Source organism: Oncorhynchus kisutch, linkage group LG29, assembly GCF_002021735.2.
Source record: "Oncorhynchus kisutch isolate 150728-3 linkage group LG29, Okis_V2, whole genome shotgun sequence".
In the NCBI taxonomy this organism is placed as follows: domain Eukaryota; kingdom Metazoa; phylum Chordata; class Actinopteri; order Salmoniformes; family Salmonidae; genus Oncorhynchus; species Oncorhynchus kisutch.
In genome coordinates, this window is record NC_034202.2 from 4,925,111 (window position 1) to 4,945,187 (window position 20,077).

The 20,077-nt window shown below is 43.1% G+C and overlaps 1 protein-coding gene across 6 annotated transcripts in view; it reads left to right on the plus strand.

Moving 5' to 3' along the window:
• Positions 1 to 20,077, plus strand: part of LOC109897270 (GTPase-activating Rap/Ran-GAP domain-like protein 3) — a 173,786-nt gene that overhangs the window by 148,414 nt on the left and 5,295 nt on the right. For 4 of the 6 annotated variants that reach the window (XM_031808992.1, XM_031808993.1, XM_031808994.1 and 1 more), the window contains exons 22-30: positions 282 to 448; positions 917 to 1,075; positions 1,310 to 1,376; positions 2,076 to 2,183; positions 2,844 to 2,962; positions 5,842 to 5,977; positions 7,409 to 7,468; positions 9,617 to 9,853; positions 19,832 to 19,946. In XM_031808992.1, coding sequence (XP_031664852.1) covers positions 282 to 448; positions 917 to 1,075; positions 1,310 to 1,376; positions 2,076 to 2,183; positions 2,844 to 2,962; positions 5,842 to 5,977; positions 7,409 to 7,468; positions 9,617 to 9,853; positions 19,832 to 19,946 — 1,168 coding nt within the window. The remainder of the gene's footprint in view (positions 1 to 281; positions 449 to 916; positions 1,076 to 1,309; positions 1,377 to 2,075; positions 2,184 to 2,843; positions 2,963 to 5,841; positions 5,978 to 7,408; positions 7,469 to 9,616; positions 9,854 to 19,831; positions 19,947 to 20,077) is intronic. The other 2 variants (XM_031808996.1, XM_031808997.1) reach the window with 1 other exon arrangement.

Sequence of the window (20,077 nt, forward strand, 5' to 3'; positions counted from 1 at the left end):
TGAGTGTGTGTGTCTCAGAAAAAAGATTACAGGAATAGAACCTGCTGCATTTCTATATGTAAGGACCAGACCAGATCCAATATGCCGCTCAGGTAGGGGAAGCACTTCTTAGACAATTAAAGGGAAAGAGACAGAGAGGAAAAACTCTCTCTCTCGCTCACCCCTATCCCCCCCTTCTGTCTCCCCATCACCCTCCCCCTCTCTCCTTCCCTCTCTCCTTCCCTCTCTCCTTCCCTCTCTCCTTCCCTCTCTCCTTCCCTCCCTTACTGCCCCTACCCCAGGGTGTCACCTGTACTCTATCAACACCCACCACGGGTCAGAGTTGAGGATCGTGGCAGCCATCAGAAACAAGCTCCTCCTCATCACCAGGAAACAGCCCCGCCCCGATGGCATGGGCACCCTCGCCGCCACAACCGACTCGCCCGTGGACCAGTTCCAATACATACGGGTAGGATCATTTTTACACACAAGCGGACACACACACACGGTTTACACAGAAACATACAGACTACACTTTCCACTATTGTGCACAGTAGTTCTTTACCATAACCATTTTGAATGACTGAATGAGTTCGACTTAACAATCAGTATTTTAGAGTAAACTTTTATTGTGGAACAGCGAGAGTATGTCACCACAGCTAAACCTAATAAGGAATGGGGCTAGTGGATGAGGAGAGGCGCATAGCCAAAAGTACATGCACGCTGACTGTGTGAGACCTGTGAGAGCCCCATCCTCGTGATCAGTCCCCCTCCGTTACAATTTAGTCATTCAGCAGACGCTTTTATCCAGAGTGCCTTGCTCAAGGGCACATCAACACATTTTTCAGCTAGTCAGCTCAGGGAATCAAACTAGCAACCTTTTGGTTACTGGCTCAACGCTCTTAACCGCTAGGCTACCTGCCGCCCTGTCCTCTAGGAAATCTGTCTGTGTGAAACTCCGGTGGTGATGGCTTTGGTGGATGGTCCTACAGGGGAGAATGACAACATGATCTGTGTGGCCTACAAACACCAGTTTGACCTGATCAACGAGAGCACAGGGGACGCATACAGGCTACACCACGTAGACGCCAACCGAGTGAGACCTCCAACCAACATTGTTTATGTTGTTATTTACCTTCCATTTATCTTCAGTGTACCTGGTTGGTTAACTGAGAACAGAGCTCAACAATGGAAGAGTTACAGTTTAGGGGAGACGAGTTGAAGACGGGCCAATGAATGATAATTGAATAGAATAAATGAAGTATGTATTTTCTTCATAATTGAATAAAATAAATTCAATACAGTGTTCTTCTCTGCCATGTGCACACAGGTCAACTTTGTGGCAGCCATCGATGTGTACGAGGATGGGGAGGCTGGTCTTTTGTTGTGTTACAATTGTGAGTCTCTATTTATCCCTTATTTAACATCAAAGTATAAAGATTTCTCTGGGGTGTTTCTACATTATAATATACAGTAACATTATAATATACACTGACTATACGAGACATTAAGAACACTCTTCATCACATAGACTGACCTGGTGAATCCTGGTGGAAGCTATGATCCATTAGTGATGTCAATTAAATACACTTCAATCAATGTAGATGAAAGGGAGGAGACAGGATAAAGAAGGACTTTTAAGCCTTGAGACATGGATTGTGTATGTGTGCCATTAGAGTGTGAATGGGCAAGACAAAATATTTAAGTGCCTTTGAACAGGGTATGGTAGTAGGTGCCAGACGCACTGGTTTGGGTCAAGAACAGCAATGCTGCTAGGGGTTTCACGCTCAACAGTTTCCCATGTGTATCAAGAATGGTCCTTTCTTGATATGGTGCAACTCAATATTAGGAAGGTGTTCCTAATGTTTGGTATACTCCGTGTCTATTATCCATAGTCGTCAACCCACAAATATCTGTTCGTATAAAATTACTTTACGAATACGTAAGATGCGTCCCAAATGACACCCCATTCCCTTTATAGTATCCTGTGGTCTCTGGTCAAAAGTAGGGCACCGTAAAGGGAATAGGGTGACATTTGGGACATAGACATGGTTTAACGACTGAAATTAGATGTCTTATCTCTGTCTGCTGTACAGATATCTGCTCCTATAAGAAGGTGTGTCCGTTCAACGGCTCCACCCCCATGATCCAGTCCAACGCGTCTGACTTCCACTTCAGCTGGAACCAGATGCCCAATGCCATCGGTGAGTGGTACTGGTAACCATAGCAATCAGCAGTCCCTCCCCACACCCCGCTCCCGCGGTCAGCCCAGCCTCCGGCCCTGGCCTAAGCCCTGTCACCATGGTAACATGCAGCGGGTGGCTACTGATGCTAGGTCGATGAGTGTGTTCGTCTGTGTCTGTGCTTCTGTGTGTTTGTTTCTGATGACTGATGAAAGCAGAGAATGGCCGACTAAAGAGACATTACTTTTTGATTTAAATAAATATGACATAAACTACAGTTTCTCTTCTACATGTTTGTGTGTGTATGTTTGTACTGGGATGCTGCCTTGACAAACCAATTGTCCCCTTGGGATTAATTAAGAAACTATTGTCTATTATCTATCACAAATCCCAACCATTTATATCAACTTCATTTAGCCTGGTGTCTGTCTTCTGAATGTTGATGCTTTTTATCATAATTACTTAATTGTCTCATGAACTCCGTGTTACCGTTGGTTGTCCATTCTGCCTGTAACTTGTATTTTTCTTATGCTGCTGTGCAGAGCATATTATGAATGTAAATGCAGATTGGTTGTCCTGTCCATTGTAAAACCATAGCAGGAAGTTATTGTTGTTTTTGTTGTGGTGTTGCAGTTTGTTCATCCTTTATCAACCAAATAACTGGAAGTTGTTGTGTTACAGTGTGTGCGTTCCCCTACATCCTGGCTTTTACCACTGACTCCATTGAGATCCGGCTGGTTGTCAACGGTAACCTGGTCTATACAGCTGTGGTACCAGAGCTGCAGCTGACTGCCTCGAGGGTGAGTCTGATTGACAGGTGGAAGTGTCCAATCATGATAATGATTGTAATGAAAATGTGTGCACAATTGTGTATATTTTTTCATGTACACTCAGTGGCTAGTTTATTAGGTAGAACCATCTAGTACCACCCTTTTGCTTCCAGAACTGCCTGAATTATTTGGGGCATGGATTCTACAAGTTGGAAACGTTCCACAGGAATGTTGGTCAATGCTGACTCGATGGCATCACGCAGTTGCTGCAGATTGGACGGCAGTACACAAGCCTGTACACGTTCCACATGAATGTTGGTCAATGCTGACTCGATGGCATCACGCAGTTGCTGCAGATTGGACGGCAGTACACCAGCCTGTACACGTTCCACAGGAATGTTGGTCAATGCTGACTCGATGGCATCACGCAGTTGCTGCAGATTGGACGGCAGTACACCAGCCTGTACACTCTTTGAAAAAAAGGTGCTAAGTAAAACCATACTGAGTTCTTTGGTTTGCCCCATAGAGGATCCCTTTTTGCTGCTGTTTGGTGCTGTGTAGCTGTGGTTGAGGAAAAGATGAACGGAGCAAAGTACAGAGAGATCCTTGATGAAAACCTGCTACAAGAGCGCTCAGGACCTCAGACTGGGGCGAAGGTTCACCTTCCAACAGGACATTGACCCTAAGTACAGCCAAGACAATGCAGGAGTGGCTTCGGGACAAGTCTCTGAATGTGCTTGAGTGGCCCAGCCAGAGCCCGAACTTGAACCCCGACCGAACATCTCTGGAGACACCTGAAAATAGCTGTGCAGCAACGCTCCCCATCCAACCTGACAGAGCTTGACAGGATCTGCAGAGAAGAATGAGAGAAACTCCCTGAATACAGGTGTGCCAAGCTTGTAGCGTCATACCCAAGAAGACTCGAGACTGTAATCGCTGCCAAAGGTGTTTCAACAAAGTACTGAGTAAAGGGTCTTAATACTTACCTAAATGTGATATTTCAGTTTTTTATTTTTAATACATTCTAAACCTATTTTTGCTTCGTCATTATGGGGTATTGTGTTTAAATTAATGCGGATTAAAAAAAAAATGGTTTTAATCCATTTCAGAATAAGGCTGTAACGTAACATAATGTGGAAAAAGTCAAGGGTTCTGAATATGTTTTGGAACCTTTTATTCTAAGAGTGTACCGTTGACACCATGCAGGATGGGTCCATGCTGCTTGTGCCAAAACTCTGCCATCAGCATGATGCAACAAGAACCGGGATTCATTGGACTAGGCGATGTTTTTCCACTCCTCAGTTGTCCAGTGTTGGTGATCCCATGCGCACTGGAGCTGCTTCTTCTTGTTTTTAGCTGATAGGAGTGGAACGGAATGGTCATCTGCTGCAATAGCCCATCCTTGACATGGATCAACAAGTTGTGTGTTCCACCAAGATGGCATTCTGCACACCACTGTTGTTCTGTGCCGTTATTTATCTGTTTGTAGCCCGCCTGTTAGTTTGTACAATTCTTTCCATTCTCTTTCAATTAGCTTTTTTCACTTACAGGACTGCCGCTGACTGGATGTCTTTTGTTTGTCGCACCATTCTCGGTAAACCCCAGACACTGTCATGCTTATTGCCCAGGAAGGCAGAGTTTTCTGAGATTCTGAATCTGGTCTGCCTGGGACCGACGATCATATCACGCTCAAAGTTGTTAGCAATCAAACGAACAATAACTGGATGCCTGTCATCCTGCTTTATATAGCAAGCCACGGCCACGTGACTTTCTTTCTGTAGGAGCGATCGATTTTCGTGAACGGGGTGGTGTACCTAATAAACTGTCAGGTGAGTGTATATGCCTGTGTGCGCAGCTGTTCATGAGAAAATTTGTTTTGCAAGCAGGGACAATAAACTGTATAAAAACAACCAAACACACACAACTCTTACACAGCAGATGGATATACAGTGCACAGACTAGTGTACCATTTAGCAATATGAAATACAACATCATCATGTTGTGTTAGCAGGTGTTGGTTAGGGAAATAATGCCATCACCTCTCACACATTCTCTTGATCTCCCTCTCATCTCTCTGTCTCTATGTCTCTCTGTCTCCCTCTCATCTCTCTGTCTCTATTTCTCTCTGTCTCCCTCTCATCTCTCTGTCTCTATTTCTCTCTGTCTCCCTCTCATCTCTCTGTCTCTATTTCTCTCTGTCTCCCTCTATTAATGTTTCCCCGTATCCACTGTTTATGCCCCTCTCCATTTCATTCAATCCGACCCCATCCCATTTCATTCAATCCGACCCCATCCCATTTCATTCAATCCGACCCCATCCCATTTAATTCAATCCGACCCCATCCCATTTCATTCAATTCGACCCCATCCCATTTCATTCAATCCGACCCCATCCCATTTCATTCAATCCGACCCCATCCCATTTCATTCAATCCGACCCCATCCCATTTCATTCAATCCGACCCCATCCCATTTCATTCAATCCGACCCCATCCCATTTAATTCAATCCGACCCCATCCCATTTAATTCAATCCGACCCCATCCCATTTCATTCAATTCGACCCCATCCCATTTCATTCAATCCGACCCCATCCCATTTCATTCAATCCGACCCCATCCCATTTCATTCAATCCGACCCCATCCCATTTCATTCAATCCGACCCCATCCCATTTCATTCAATCCGACCCCATCCCATTTAATTAAATCCGACCCCATCCCATTTCATTCAATTCGACCCCATCCCATTTCATTCAATTCGACCCCATCCCATTTCATTCAATCCGACCCCATCCCATTTCATTCAATCCGACCCCATCCCATTTCATTCAATCCCACCCCATCCCATTTCATTCAATCCCACCCCATCCCATTTCATTCAATCCGACCCCATCCCATGGCTCACGCAGTCGGATATCTACTTTGTGTCGTCCGCTCCGGTCAACTCGGCTTCCAACTGCAGCTCCCGGGACACCAGTTCCCAGAGTTCGCCACAGACGCCCACAGGCTACGAAATGCCTGTGTTCCCCTCACCGCTCGGAGACGGTAAGCCTCACATAGCAACCAAACACGTTATAGAATGACACAAAGTACAATTGGAAATGCACACTTTGTTGACTAAGAGTTGTTGACTATGTTTCATTTTTTTCTTTGCTATTTGTTATTGTTTGGTGGGGGAGCAGAGTATGATTTATAACATAAACAACCTTATATTTAAAAAAACTTGCCTGGCCCAAAGAGAACTAAATGAACCCACACACTGTGAAACCCTTGCAAGGGTCATTTATTTACTAGACATCATATTTTTTGTTTGTTTCTATGCCGTTGAGAAGTTTAATTGAGGCTGTAGTTGTTAAAAAGTTCCTCCAAGGCTTGAGGCAGAATGCCACCTCTGAATCTTGGTTGGAACATTCCCAGTGAAATGTGATATCATTCACACAAACACATACTGTATGAACACACACACACACACACACAGTGGGAGAGAACAGCAGCCAATGTGCATGAACCTGTGATCCCACCCACCCAGCCACCAGCAGTCACCCAGTCTCTGTGACCCCAACTAAAACTCACAAGATGAAGACAGGGTTTCCCCTTAAGGACAGAGGGATCTCAATATCACCTTCTCTTTTATGCTCGCTCTCCTCTCTCTCTTTGTCTCTCCCTTCCTCCTGTCCTTCCACTCCTTCTACACTACCCATCCCCCTCCTAAACCCCCATCCCCCTCCTAAACCCCCATCCACCCTTCCACTGTCTTTCCAATGAAGGTACTCCTCCCTCAATCCTTTTAAATTTATATTGCTGTCGTCTGCAATGGAACATATTTATGATGCACTGTGTGTCCAGGAGGGACAGTTTTTAATGATACACAAGGATGTAATTTACTGTGATTACAGAGAGGGGGAGAGAGAGGTGACGACAGCTTTGCGTTTATTACAGAATGTATTTTATCTCTAAGGACGAGACGTGCAGTAATCATCAGACATAGATGCTAAATCTAATGACCACTGAGGTCCATAGACTCATAAGTGGGGTGGAAACACAGTCCTTCAAATGGGTACGAACACAGGCACGTGCGCACACACACACACATTCACGTTAGTGTGTCTTTTCGGGTCACCTCACCTCTATTCTTCAGGGAACTGCAGTAGCTAGTATGCATGCGCACCCTCATACAAACATGCACACTCATACTAATACTACAGAGTGCTGATGTATTATTTTGGGCAGAGAGTTTGGCATTGGACCTGTACTGGGCTTTAGGGTGAAGGGTCACATTTGGGAGAGGGGTGGGGTACGATGATACCATTTTTGTCAACTCTAGTCTTGGAACACTGCTACAACCAATCACATCCCTGTGACAGTGATTGTTTCAGCTCTGGAGGTGGTGGTGGTGCTACTACTAAATGTGTGTGTTCTGTCATACCGGTTTGAGTGTGTGTGTGTGTTACATAACCTTCTTCATCCCTGGTTCAGATTCTATACGGATCCCCTATGGTACCAAGCTTTCCCTGTACATGTCTAAGGATGCCGAAGGTACTTCAAGTAGTCTTCCACTACTTCTCGGGTTTGTCCCAAATGGCACCTTTTTCCCTTATAGACTTATAGCACTTTTTTCTCCCAAAGCCTTGTGGGCCTTCGTCAAAAGTGGTGCGCGATAAAGGGAAAAGGGAGCCATTTGGGATGCATCCGTCCCTCTTCAGTTTTTGCATCTAGCTGCACATGCTACCTTACTAACATGCACGGATTTTTATATATGAAGTGGCATGTTTTATTGACCCTCAGTTGAATGTTAAGTGAACATTATTTGTCTTCCCCATCCCTCTCTTGTCATTCTGAGGAGAGAGATTGTAAGAATGAGTGAGTCAGTTTAAAAGAAAAACATTTAATGGAGATGAAGAGAGTATGAGAGGGATGCAGATTCAGAAAGGTATGCGTGTGAGAGGTGAGAATGAGAGAGGGAGACTGAAGAGAGAGAGAGAGGGGGAATGAAAGAGAAAGAGAGAGAGAGGAGAGAAGACACGTCTGCCGCAGCATGATTTACAGATTGCACTGTCGCCATGGAAACTTTTGTCAAAGCCCCTTCTCCCATCCAGAGTGGTGGGCCAAATAGAGGTGCCACAATCTGGGGGGGTGGAGGGATGAGGGGAGGGGAGGGAAGATGGGGCGCTGACAAAAATACCATCCTCTAACCAACCGCCTATGCCTGCAGTTTCTGCTCTATGGGGACAGGTGATTTTTCATTGGTGGAGAATTTACTCAGTTTGAGATCACATTTGTTGTCATCAGGTAAGACGTGAATACAGGATGCTGAGACTGTGTTGATTGGACTGTCAAACTACATCTGGTAGTATTCGACCAATACTGAACCATGTTAAATCATGGAATCATATCCAATTCTGATCGGACGGTTAGAAGCACAACAATTCAAATATTCAATATTGTCAGTACAACATTTGATTTAAATCTCATCTTAGTTTTTTTAATTTTTAGGTTATTTACCCTGGAGCAGAAACAAATGTGGGATATATAGATCCTTGTGATTATGGTCGCATGCTTGTTTTGATATAATTATTTTGTATCTATTTAGTTTATTATTAACATTTCCGTGTGTCTGGTATTTTTCCTGGAGAGAAGTGCCTGTAAAGCGGTGACAGTGAGTCAGTGAACCTGTAATAATAATATAAGCGACCCCGTCTCCCAGAATGCTGCTTTCTTCACTTCTGACCCTGTGACATTTCAGAACGGCAGTCTGTTTGGTGCAGTGCAGCCTCCCATTGATTCAGACAGTCACATAGCTGCCTGTGTGTGCTAGTATTGCCATCCTGTCCTGCTCAAGAGGAACGCTGCACTAGAATATGACCCTTCACTTCCACCTGGTGGTTACATTAGTCATTGCAAAACAATACAGCTGGGTCATGTTCATTCGGGCTAAACGTAACAAAACATGTTGCAACGGAAATCAAATAACTATAGTTCTTATTGGCCAAATCCAAGCTGTCCATCTTGGATTCAGTCTGTAAATGTGGTGCCTAATGAACCCATCCCTGTTGTATCTCTGACTGGATTACAGCAGACTAGAGGTGGAATACAGTGCTGTTATGATGTTAAGCATTCAATTAATTTGAATTAAACAGTTTAATTATTTATTCCAAATGATGAATAAATAATATATAGCTGTAAATGGCTGTAATTTAGTGGTCATATTATATTACAAGAGTGTTGATATGGCGATGATGATGAAATCATAATGAGATCACACACTGTGCCACTGAATATAGTATTATTAATCTGTTTAGATACAGTAGGCTTAATTTTGACATGATCATGTTTTTCATGTTCACGTGTTCTTCTAATGTGTGTGTGCATGTGCGTGGTAAACTAACCAGTCTAAGCATGTCTCCATTTATTCATTGCCTGAAGTTGCCTGGTGTTTAAATGATGTGTGTCTCTCTTACTGCAATACCTCACTCTGTATCTCTCTATCCATCCTCACCCTCCCTGTGCCTCTTGCTTCTTGTCTCCCCCTCTCTCTGTTCCTCTTATTTGATCACTGCCACCTGTTCTTCCTCTACCCTTCTCTCTATCGCCCCTGTCTCGCTCTCTCCCCCATTCTTTTCTTGTTCTCCATTTCATGCCACCTCTTCCCCCCCCCCCTCTATCTTACCCGTCTCCCTCTCCCAGGTGAGGCACAGTGTAAGCATATCTTCAAGATCCCCCTGAGTAACCTGGTGGGCCGCAGCATCGAGAGGCCCCTCAAGTCCCCGCTGGTCAACAAGGTGGTAACGGGCTTGACAGCACAGGTCCCTAGCATGTGTGTGGCCCCCGCGGGGCCCCTCATGCAGGGGGCTTCACACACCCTGTCACTGTCCCGCATGGAGATCAAAGAGATTGCCAGCCGCACCCGCAAAGAGCTGCTAGGTGAGACACCAAGACTGGAATGTACATACACACCTCTGACTACACACACACACACACCTGACAGGGCATTCAGAAAGTTTAGTGGACTGAATAATATGAGTCACCCCCTCTTTCCCATCAGTGTTCATGGTCATTTAGCTATTTGATAAACTTGTTATCTAATACACCTACAGGTGACAATGAGATATAAAGTTTACGCTGAGTGTAAAAAACATGAAGGACACCTTCCTAATATAGAGTTTCACCCCCCCTCCCCATTTGCCCACAGAACAGCCTGAATTAGTCAGCGCATGGACTCTACAAGGTGCTTGAAGCATTCCTCAGGGATTCTGGCACATGTTGACTCCAATGCTCCCCACAGTTGTGTCAAGTTAGCTGGATGTCCTTTAGGAACATTCTGAATACACACGGGAAACTGTTGAGCGGTGCACCTGCTACCATACCCTGCTCAAAGGCACTTAAATATGTTGTCTTGCCCATTCACCCTCTGAACTGCACACATACACAATCCATGTCTCAATTGTCTCAAGGCTATAAAAGCCTTCTTTAACCTGTCTCCTCCCCTTCATCTACACTGATTGAAGTGGATTTAACAGGTGACGTCAATAAGGAATCAAATCAAAGTTTATTTGTCATGTGCACCAAATACAACAGGTTTAGACCTTACAGTGAAATGCTTACTTACCAACCAACAGTGCAATTTTTAAGTAAAACATAGGTATTAGGTGAACAATAGATGATAAGTAATGAAATAGAAAAAAAACTGTAAAAAGACAGTGAATAATAACAGTAGTGAGGCTATATACAGTAGAGGCTATATACAGTCGAGAGGCTATATACAGTAGAGAGGCTATATACAGTAGAGAGGCTATATACAGTAGTGAGGCTATATACAGTAGAGAGGCTATATACAGTAGTGAGGCTATATACAGTAGTGAGGCTATATACAGTAGAGAGGCTATATACAGTAGTGAGGCTATATACAGTAGAGAGGCTATATACAGTAGAGAGGCTATATACAGTAGTGAGGCTATATACAGTAGAGAGGCTATATACAGTAGTGAGGCTATATACAGTAGAGAGGCTATATACAGTAGAGAGGCTATATACAGTAGAGAGGCTATATACAGTAGAGAGGCTATATACAGTAGAGGCTATATACAGTAGAGAGGCTATATACAGTAGAGAGGCTATATACAGTAGCGAGGCTATATACAGTAGAGAGGCTATATACAGTAGAGAGGCTATATACAGTAGTGAGGCTATATACAGTAGAGGGGCTATATACAGTAGAGAGGCTATATACAGTAGAGAGGCTATATACAGTAGTGAGGCTATATACAGTAGAGAGGCTATATACAGTAGAGAGGCTATATACAGTAGTGAGGCTATATACAGTAGAGAGGCTATATACAGTAGTGAGGCTATATACAGTAGAGAGGCTATATACAGTAGAGAGGCTATATACAGTAGAGAGGCTATATACAGTAGAGAGGCTATATACAGTAGCGAGGCTATATACAGTAGAGAGGCTATATACAGTAGAGAGGCTATATACAGTAGTGAGGCTATATACAGTAGAGGGGCTATATACAGTAGAGAGGCTATATACAGTAGAGAGGCTATATACAATAGTGAGGCTATATACAGTAGAGAGGCTATATACAGTAGAGAGGCTATATACAGTAGTGAGGCTATATACAGTAGAGAGGTTATATACAGTAGAGAGGCTATATACAGTAGAGAGGCTATATACAGTAGAGAGGCTATATACAGTAGAGGGGCTATATACAGTAGAGAGGCTATATACAGTAGAGAGGCTATATACAGTAGAGAGGCTATATACAGTAGAGGCTATATACAGTAGAGAGGCAATATACAGTAGAGAGGCTATATACAGTAGTGAGGCTATATACAGTAGAGAGGCTATATACAGTAGAGAGGCTATATACAGTAGTGAGGCTATATACAGTAGAGAGGCTATATACAGTAGTGAGGCTATATACAGTAGAGAGGCTATATACAGTAGAGAGGCTATATACAGTAGAGGCTATATACAGTAGAGAGGCTATATACAGTAGAGAGGCTATATACAGTAGTGAGGCTATATACAGTAGAGAGGCTATATACAGTAGAGAGGCTATATACACTAGAGAGGCTATATACAGTAGTGAGACTATATACAGTAGAGGGGCTATATACAGTAGAGAGACTATATACAGTAGAGAGGCTATATACAGTAGTGAGGCTATATACAGTAGAGAGGCTATATACAGTAGAGGCTATATACAGTAGAGAGGCTATATACAGTAGAGAGGCTATATACAATAGAGGCTATATACAGTAGAGAGGCTATATACAGTAGAGGCTATATACAGTAGAGAGGCTATATACAGTAGAGGGGTTATATACAGTAGAGGCTATATACAGTAGAGGGGCTATATACAGTAGAGGGGCTATATACAGTAGAGAGGCTATATACAGTAGAGAGGCTATATACAGTAGAGGGGTTATATACAGTAGAGGCTATATACAGTAGAGGCGATATACAGTAGAGGCTATATACAGTAGAGAGGCTATATACAGTAGAGGGGTTATATACAGTAGAGGCTATATACAGTAGAGGCTATATACAGTAGAGGCTATATACAGTAGAGGCTATATACAGTAGAGGGGCTATATACAGTAGAGGCTATATACAGTAGAGAGGCCATATACAGTAGAGGGGCTATATACAGTAGAGAGGCTATATACAGTAGGGAGGCTATATACAGTAGAGAGGCTATATACAGTAGAGAGGCTATATACAGTAGTGAGGCTATATACAGTAGAGAGGCTATATACAGTAGAGAGGCTATATACAGTAGTGAGGCTATATACAGTAGAGGGGCTATATACAGTAGAGAGACTATATACAGTAGAGAGGCTATATACAGTAGAGAGACTATATACAGTAGAGAGGCTATATACAGTAGAGGGGCTATATACAGTAGTGAGGCTATATACAGTAGAGAGGCTATATACAGTAGAGGCTATATACAGTAGAGAGGCTATATACAGTAGAGAGGCTATAAACAGTAGAGGCTATATACAGTAGAGAGGCTATATACAGTAGAGGCTATATACAGTAGAGAGGCTATATACAGTAGAGGGGTTATATACAGTAGAGGCTATATACAGTAGAGGGGCTATATACAGTAGAGGCTATATACAGTAGAGAGGCTATATACAGTAGAGGGGTTATATACAGTAGAGGCTATATACAGTAGAGGGGTTATATACTTTAGAGGCTATATACAGTAGAGGTTATATACAGTAGAGTTTATATACAGTAGAGAGGCTATATACAGTAGAGAGGCTCTATACAGTAGAGAGGCTATATACAGTAGAGGGGTTATATACAGTAGAGGCTATATACAGTAGAGGTTATATACAGTAGAGTTTATATACAGTAGAGAGGCTATATACAGTAGAGAGGTTATATACAGTAGAGGCTATATACAGTAGAGGTTATATACAGTAGAGTTTATATACAGTAGAGAGGCTATATACAGTAGAGAGGCTATATACAGTAGAGAGGCTATATACAGTAGAGAGGCTATATACAGTAGTGAGGCTATATACAGTAGAGAGGCTATATACAGTAGAGAGGCTATATACAGTAGAGAGGCTATATACAATAGTGAGGCTATATACAGTAGAGAGGCTATATACAGTAGAGGGGCTATATACAGTAGAGAGGCTATATACAGTAGAGAGGCTATATACAGTAGTGAGGCTATATACAGTAGTGAGGCTATATACAGTAGAGAGGCTATATACAGTAGTGAGGCTATATACAGTAGAGAGGCTATATACAATAGTGAGGCTATATACAGTAGTGAGGCTATATACAGTAGCGAGTCGATATACAGTAGGGAGGCTATATACAGTGGTGAGGCTATATACAGTAGAGAGGCTATATACAGTAGAGAGGCTATATACAGTAGAGAGGCTATATACAGTAGTGAGGCTATATACAGTAGAGAGGCTATATACAGTAGAGAGGCTATATACAGTAGAGAGGCTATATACAATAGTGAGGCTATATACAGTAGAGAGGCTATATACAGTAGAGGGGCTATATACAGTAGAGAGGCTATATACAGTAGAGAGGCTATATACAGTAGTGAGGCTATATACAGTAGTGAGGCTATATACAGTAGAGAGGCTATATACAGTAGTGAGGCTATATACAGTAGAGAGGCTATATACAATAGTGAGGCTATATACAGTAGTGAGGCTATATACAGTAGCGAGTCGATATACAGTAGGGAGGCTATATACAGTGGTGAGGCTATATACAGTAGTGAGGCTATATACAGTAGAGAGGCTATATACAGTAGTGAGGCTATATACAGTAGTGAGGCTATATACAGTAGAGAGGCTATATACAGTAGTGAGGCTATATACAGTAGAGAGGCTATATACAATAGTGAGGCTATATACAGTAGAGAGACTATATACAGTAGAGAGGCTATATACAGTAGAGAGGCTATATACAGTAGAGAGACTATATACAGTAGAGAGGCTATATACAGTAGAGGGGGTATATACAGTAGTGAGGCTATATACAGTAGAGAGGCTATATACAGTAGAGGCTATATACAGTAGAGAGGCTATATACAGTAGAGAGGCTATATACAGTAGAGGCTATATACAGTAGAGAGTCTATATACAGTAGAGGCTATATACAGTAGAGAGGCTATATACAGTAGAGGGGTTATATACAGTAGAGGCTATATACAGTAGAGGGGCTATATACAGTAGAGGCTATATACAGTAGAGAGGCTATATACAGAAGAGGGGTTATATACAGTAGAGGCTATATACAGTAGAGGGGCTATATACAGTAGTGAGGCTATATACAGTAGAGGGGTTATATACAGTAGAGGCTATATACAGTAGAGGTTATATACAGTAGAGTTTATATACAGTAGAGAGGCTATATACAGTAGAGAGGCTCTATACAGTAGAGAGGCTATATACAGTAGAGGGGTTATATACAGTAGAGGCTATATACAGTAGAGTTATATACAGTAGAGTTTATATACAGTAGAGAGGCTATATAGAGTAGAGAGGTTATATACAGTAGAGGCTATATACAGTAGAGGTTATATACAGTAGAGTTTATATACAGTAGAGAGGCTATATACAGTAGAGAGGCTATATACAGTAGAGAGGCTATATACAGTAGAGAGGCTATATACAGTAGAGAGGCTATATACAGTAGTGAGGCTATATACAGTAGTGAGGCTATATACAGTAGAGGCTATATACAGTAGAGAGTCTATATACAGTAGAGGCTATATACAGTAGAGAGGCTATATACAGTAGAGGGGTTATATACAGTAGAGGCTATATACAGTAGAGGGGCTATATACAGTAGAGGCTATATACAGTAGAGAGGCTATATACAGAAGAGGGGTTATATACAGTAGAGGCTATATACAGTAGAGGGGCTATATACAGTAGTGAGGCTATATACAGTAGAGGGGTTATATACAGTAGAGGCTATATACAGTAGAGGTTATATACAGTAGAGTTTATATACAGTAGAGAGGCTATATACAGTAGAGAGGCTCTATACAGTAGAGAGGCTATATACAGTAGAGGGGTTATATACAGTAGAGGCTATATACAGTAGAGTTATATACAGTAGAGTTTATATACAGTAGAGAGGCTATATAGAGTAGAGAGGTTATATACAGTAGAGGCTATATACAGTAGAGGTTATATACAGTAGAGTTTATATACAGTAGAGAGGCTATATACAGTAGAGAAGCTATATACAGTAGAGAGGCTATATACAGTAGAGAGGCTATATACAGTAGAGAGGCTATATACAGTAGTGAGGCTATATACAGTAGTGAGGCTATATACAGTAGTGAGGCTATATACAGTAGAGAGGCTATATACAGTAGAGAGGCTATATACAGTAGAGAGGCTATATACAATAGTGAGGCTATATACAGTAGAGAGGCTATATACAGTAGAGGGGCTATATACAGTAGAGGGGCTATATACAGTAGAGAGGCTATATACAGTAGAGAGGCTATATACAGTAGTGAGGCTATATACAGTAGAGAGGCTATATACAGTAGTGAGGCTATATACAGTAGAGAGGCTATATACAATAGTGAGGCTATATACAGTAGAGAGGCTATATACAGTAGTGAGGCTATATACAGTAGTGAGGCTATATACAGTAGCGAGGCTATATACAGTAGGGAGGCTATATACAGTAGCGAGGCTATATACAGTAGTGAGGCTATATACAGTAGTGAGGCTATATACAGTAGTGAGGCTATATACAGTAGTGAGGCTATATACAGTAGAGAGGCTATATACAGTAGTGAGGCTATATACAGTAGTGAGGCTATATACAGTAGAGAGGCTATATACAGTAGAGAGGCTATATACAGTAGTGAGGCTATATACAGTAGAGAGGCTATATACAGTAGCGAGGCTATATACAGTAGCGAGGCTATATACAGTAGCGAGGCTATATACAGTAGCGAGGCTATATACAGTAGTGAGGCTATATACAGTAGAGAGGCTATATACAGTTGAGAGGCTATATACAGTAGAGAGGCTATATACAGTAGCGAGGCTATAACAGTAGCGAGGCTATAACAGTAGCGAGGCTATATACAGTAGTGAGGCTATATACAGACACCGGTTAGTCGGGCTAATTGAGGTAGTATGTACATGTGGATCTGGTTAAAGTGACTATGAATATATGATAAACAGAGAGTAGCAGTAGCGTAAAAGAGGGGTGGGCTAGTGGTGGGTGGCGGGACATAATGCAGATAGTCCAGCTAGCCTATGTGCTGGGGCAACGGTTAGTCGGGCTAATTGAGGTAGTATGTACATGAATGTATAATTAAAGTGACTATGCATATATGATAAACAGAGAGTAGCAGCAGCGTAAAAAACGGGTTTGGGGGGGACAGTGCAAATCATCTGATTACCTGTTCCAAGACTTGGTGCTCCGGTACCGCTTGCCATACGGTAGTAGAGAGAACAGTCTATGACTGGTGTGGGTGGAGTCTTTGACAATTTTTTGGGCCTTCCTCTGACACGGCCTGGTATAGAGGTCTTGGATGGCAGGCAGCTTAGCCCCAGTGATGTACTGGGCCGTACGCACTTCCCTCTGTAGTGCCTTGCGGTCAGAGGTCGAGCAGTTGCCATACCAGGCAGTGTTGCAACCAGTTGCTCTCGATGTTGCAGCTGTAGAACCTTTTGAGAATCTGAGGACCCATGTCAAATCTTTTTAGTTTTCTGAGGGGGAATAGAATTTGTCGTGCCCTCTTTACGACTGTCTTGGTGTGTTTGGACCATTCTAGTTTGTTGGTTATTGTGCACACCAAGGAACTTGAAGCTCTCAACCTGCTCCACTAAAGCCTCGTCGATGAGAATGGGGGCGTGCTCGGTCCTCCTTTTCCTGTAGTCCACAATCATCTCCTAAGTCTTGTTTACATTGAGGGATAGGTTGTTATTAGGGCACCACCTGGCCAGGTCTCTGACCTCCTCCCTATAGGCTGTCTCGTCGTTGTCGGTGATCAGGCCTACCACTGTTGTGTCGTCTTGCAAAATTAATGTTGTTGTAGTAGTCGTGTAGTAAAATTAATGTTGTTGTAGTCGTAACTGGCCACGCAGTCGTGGGTGAACAGGGAGTACAGGAGGGGTCTTTGCACGCACCCCTGAGGTGCTCCAGTGTTGAGGATGAGCATGGCAGATGTGTTGCTACCTACCCTCACCACCTGGGGGTGGCCCGTCAGGAAGTCCAGGATCCAGTTGCAGAGGGAGGTGTTTCGTCCTAGAAACCTTAGCTTAGTGATGAGCTTTGAGGGTACTATGGTGTTGAACGCTGAGCTGTAGTCAATGAATAGCATTCTCATGTAGGTGTTCCTTTTGTCCAGTTGGAAAAGGGCAATGTGGAGTGCAATAGAGATTGCATCATCTATGGTTCTGTTTGGGCGATATGCAAATTGGAGTGGGTCTTGAGTTTCTGTGTTGATGTGAGCCATTACCAGCCTTTCAAAGCACTTTATGGCTACGGACGTGAGTGCTACGGGTCTGTAGTCATTTAGGCAGGTTGCTTTGTTGTTGTTGCTGGTGGTCTGCTTTAAACATGTTGGTATTACATACTCAATCACGGACATGTTGAAAATGTCAGTGAAGATACCTGCCAGTTGGTCAGCACATGCCCAGAGCACACGTCCTGGTAATACATCTGGCCCCGCGGCCTTGTGAATGTTGACCTGTTTAAAAGTCTTACTCACGTCGGCTACGGAGAGCGTGATCACACAGTTGTCCGGAACAGCTGATGCTCTCATGCATGCATCAGTGTTGCTTGCCTCGAAGCAAGCATAGAAGTGATTTAGCTCAACTGGTAGGCTTGTGTCACTGGGCAGCTCGCGGCTGTGCTTCCCTTTGTAGTCTGTAATAGTTTGCAAGCCCTGCCACATAAGACGAGCGTCGGAGCCGGTGTAGTACAATTCAATCTTAGCCCTGCATTGGTGCTTTGCCTGTTTGATGGTTCGTCAGAGGGCATAGCAGGATTTCTTATAAGCTTCCGGGTTAGAGTCCGGTACTTTGAAAGAAGCAGCTCTACCCTTTAGCTCAGTGCGAATGTTGCCTGTAATCCATGGCTTCTGGTGGGGGATGTACGTACAGTTACTGTAGGGACAATGTCCTCGATGCACTTATTGATCAAGCGAGTGACTGATGTGGTGTATTCCTCAATGCAATCGGAAGAATCCTGGGAACATGTTCCAGTCTGTGATAGCAAATCAGTCCTGTAGTTTAGCATCTACTTCTTCTGACCACTTTTTTATAAACTGAGTCACTGGTGCTTTCTGCTTTCATTTTTTGCTTGTAAGCAGGAATCAGGAAGATAGAATTGTGGTCAGATTTACCAAATGGAGGGAGAGCTTTGTACGCGTCTCTGTGTGTGGAGTACAGTTGATCTAGAATGTTTTTTCCATCTGGCTGCGCGTTTAACATGTTGATGGAAATTTGGTAGAACTGATTTAAGTTTCCCTGCATTAAAGTATCCGACCGCTAGGAGCGCCACCTCTGGGTAAGTGATTTCCTGTTGACTTATTTCCTTATCCAGCTGACTGAGTGCAGTCTTAGTGCCAGCATCTGTCTGTGGTGGTAAATAAACAGCCACAAAAAGTATAGATGAGAACTCTTAGTGTGGTCTACAGTTTATCATAAGATACTCTACTTCAGGTGAGCAAAATCTAGAGCCTTCCTTAGATTTCGTGCACCAGCTGCTGTTTACAAATATGCACAGACTGCACCCCTCGTCTTACCGGAGTGTGCTGTTCTATCCTGCCAGTGCAGCGTATATCCTGCTAGCTGAATATCCATGTCATCATTCAGCCATGATTCCGTGAAACATAAGATGGTACAGTTTCTGATGTCATAGCTTTTACCTGGATTCACCTGTTCAGTCATGGAAAGTTAATGTTTTGTACACTCATTGTATTTAGTATATGTTTCCCTCGCGGGAATTAAACCTTCAACCCTGGTGTTGCCAGCACCATAACCTGTTCCAACCCACTGGAACCATCTCAGCATTGGAACCACAGTGATTGTAATGCTATATACTCCTTCAAAGTGGTTTAGTGAATGTCTGTGTTATGGTCGGTTCTTTTTTTTTTTTTACCTTTATTTAACTAGGCAGGTCAGTTAAGAACAAATTCTTATTTTCAATGACGGCCAAGGAACAGTGGGTTAACTGCCTGTTCAGGGGCAGAACGACAGATTTGTACCTTGTCAGCTCGGGGATTTGAACTTGCAACCTTTCGGTTACTAGTCTAACACTCTAACCACTAGGCAGGGTAGCCTAGTAACCAGAAGTGCTCTTACTGAGCAGTTCTGGTTATGTTCCTTACTGAATGGTCTTCTGTGTCTCATGCTCAGGCCTAACCGAGGAGCCGGGCGGTAAGTCCGGCACTGTCAAACAGAGGAAGATGAGCAAGAAGACCACTGAGGAAGAGCCAAAGGCACGAGCACTGACCTCCACTGGCAGTGACAGGTGAGTGACCCAAAGCTAATTGGAGTCAGGAGCCCGCTAACCCGGAGTCCAATCAATGAGACGAGATTGGAAATATATTATATAAAAAAAACACTCACAAAATGCGAGTTCGCTATTCACAAGAAGCTTTT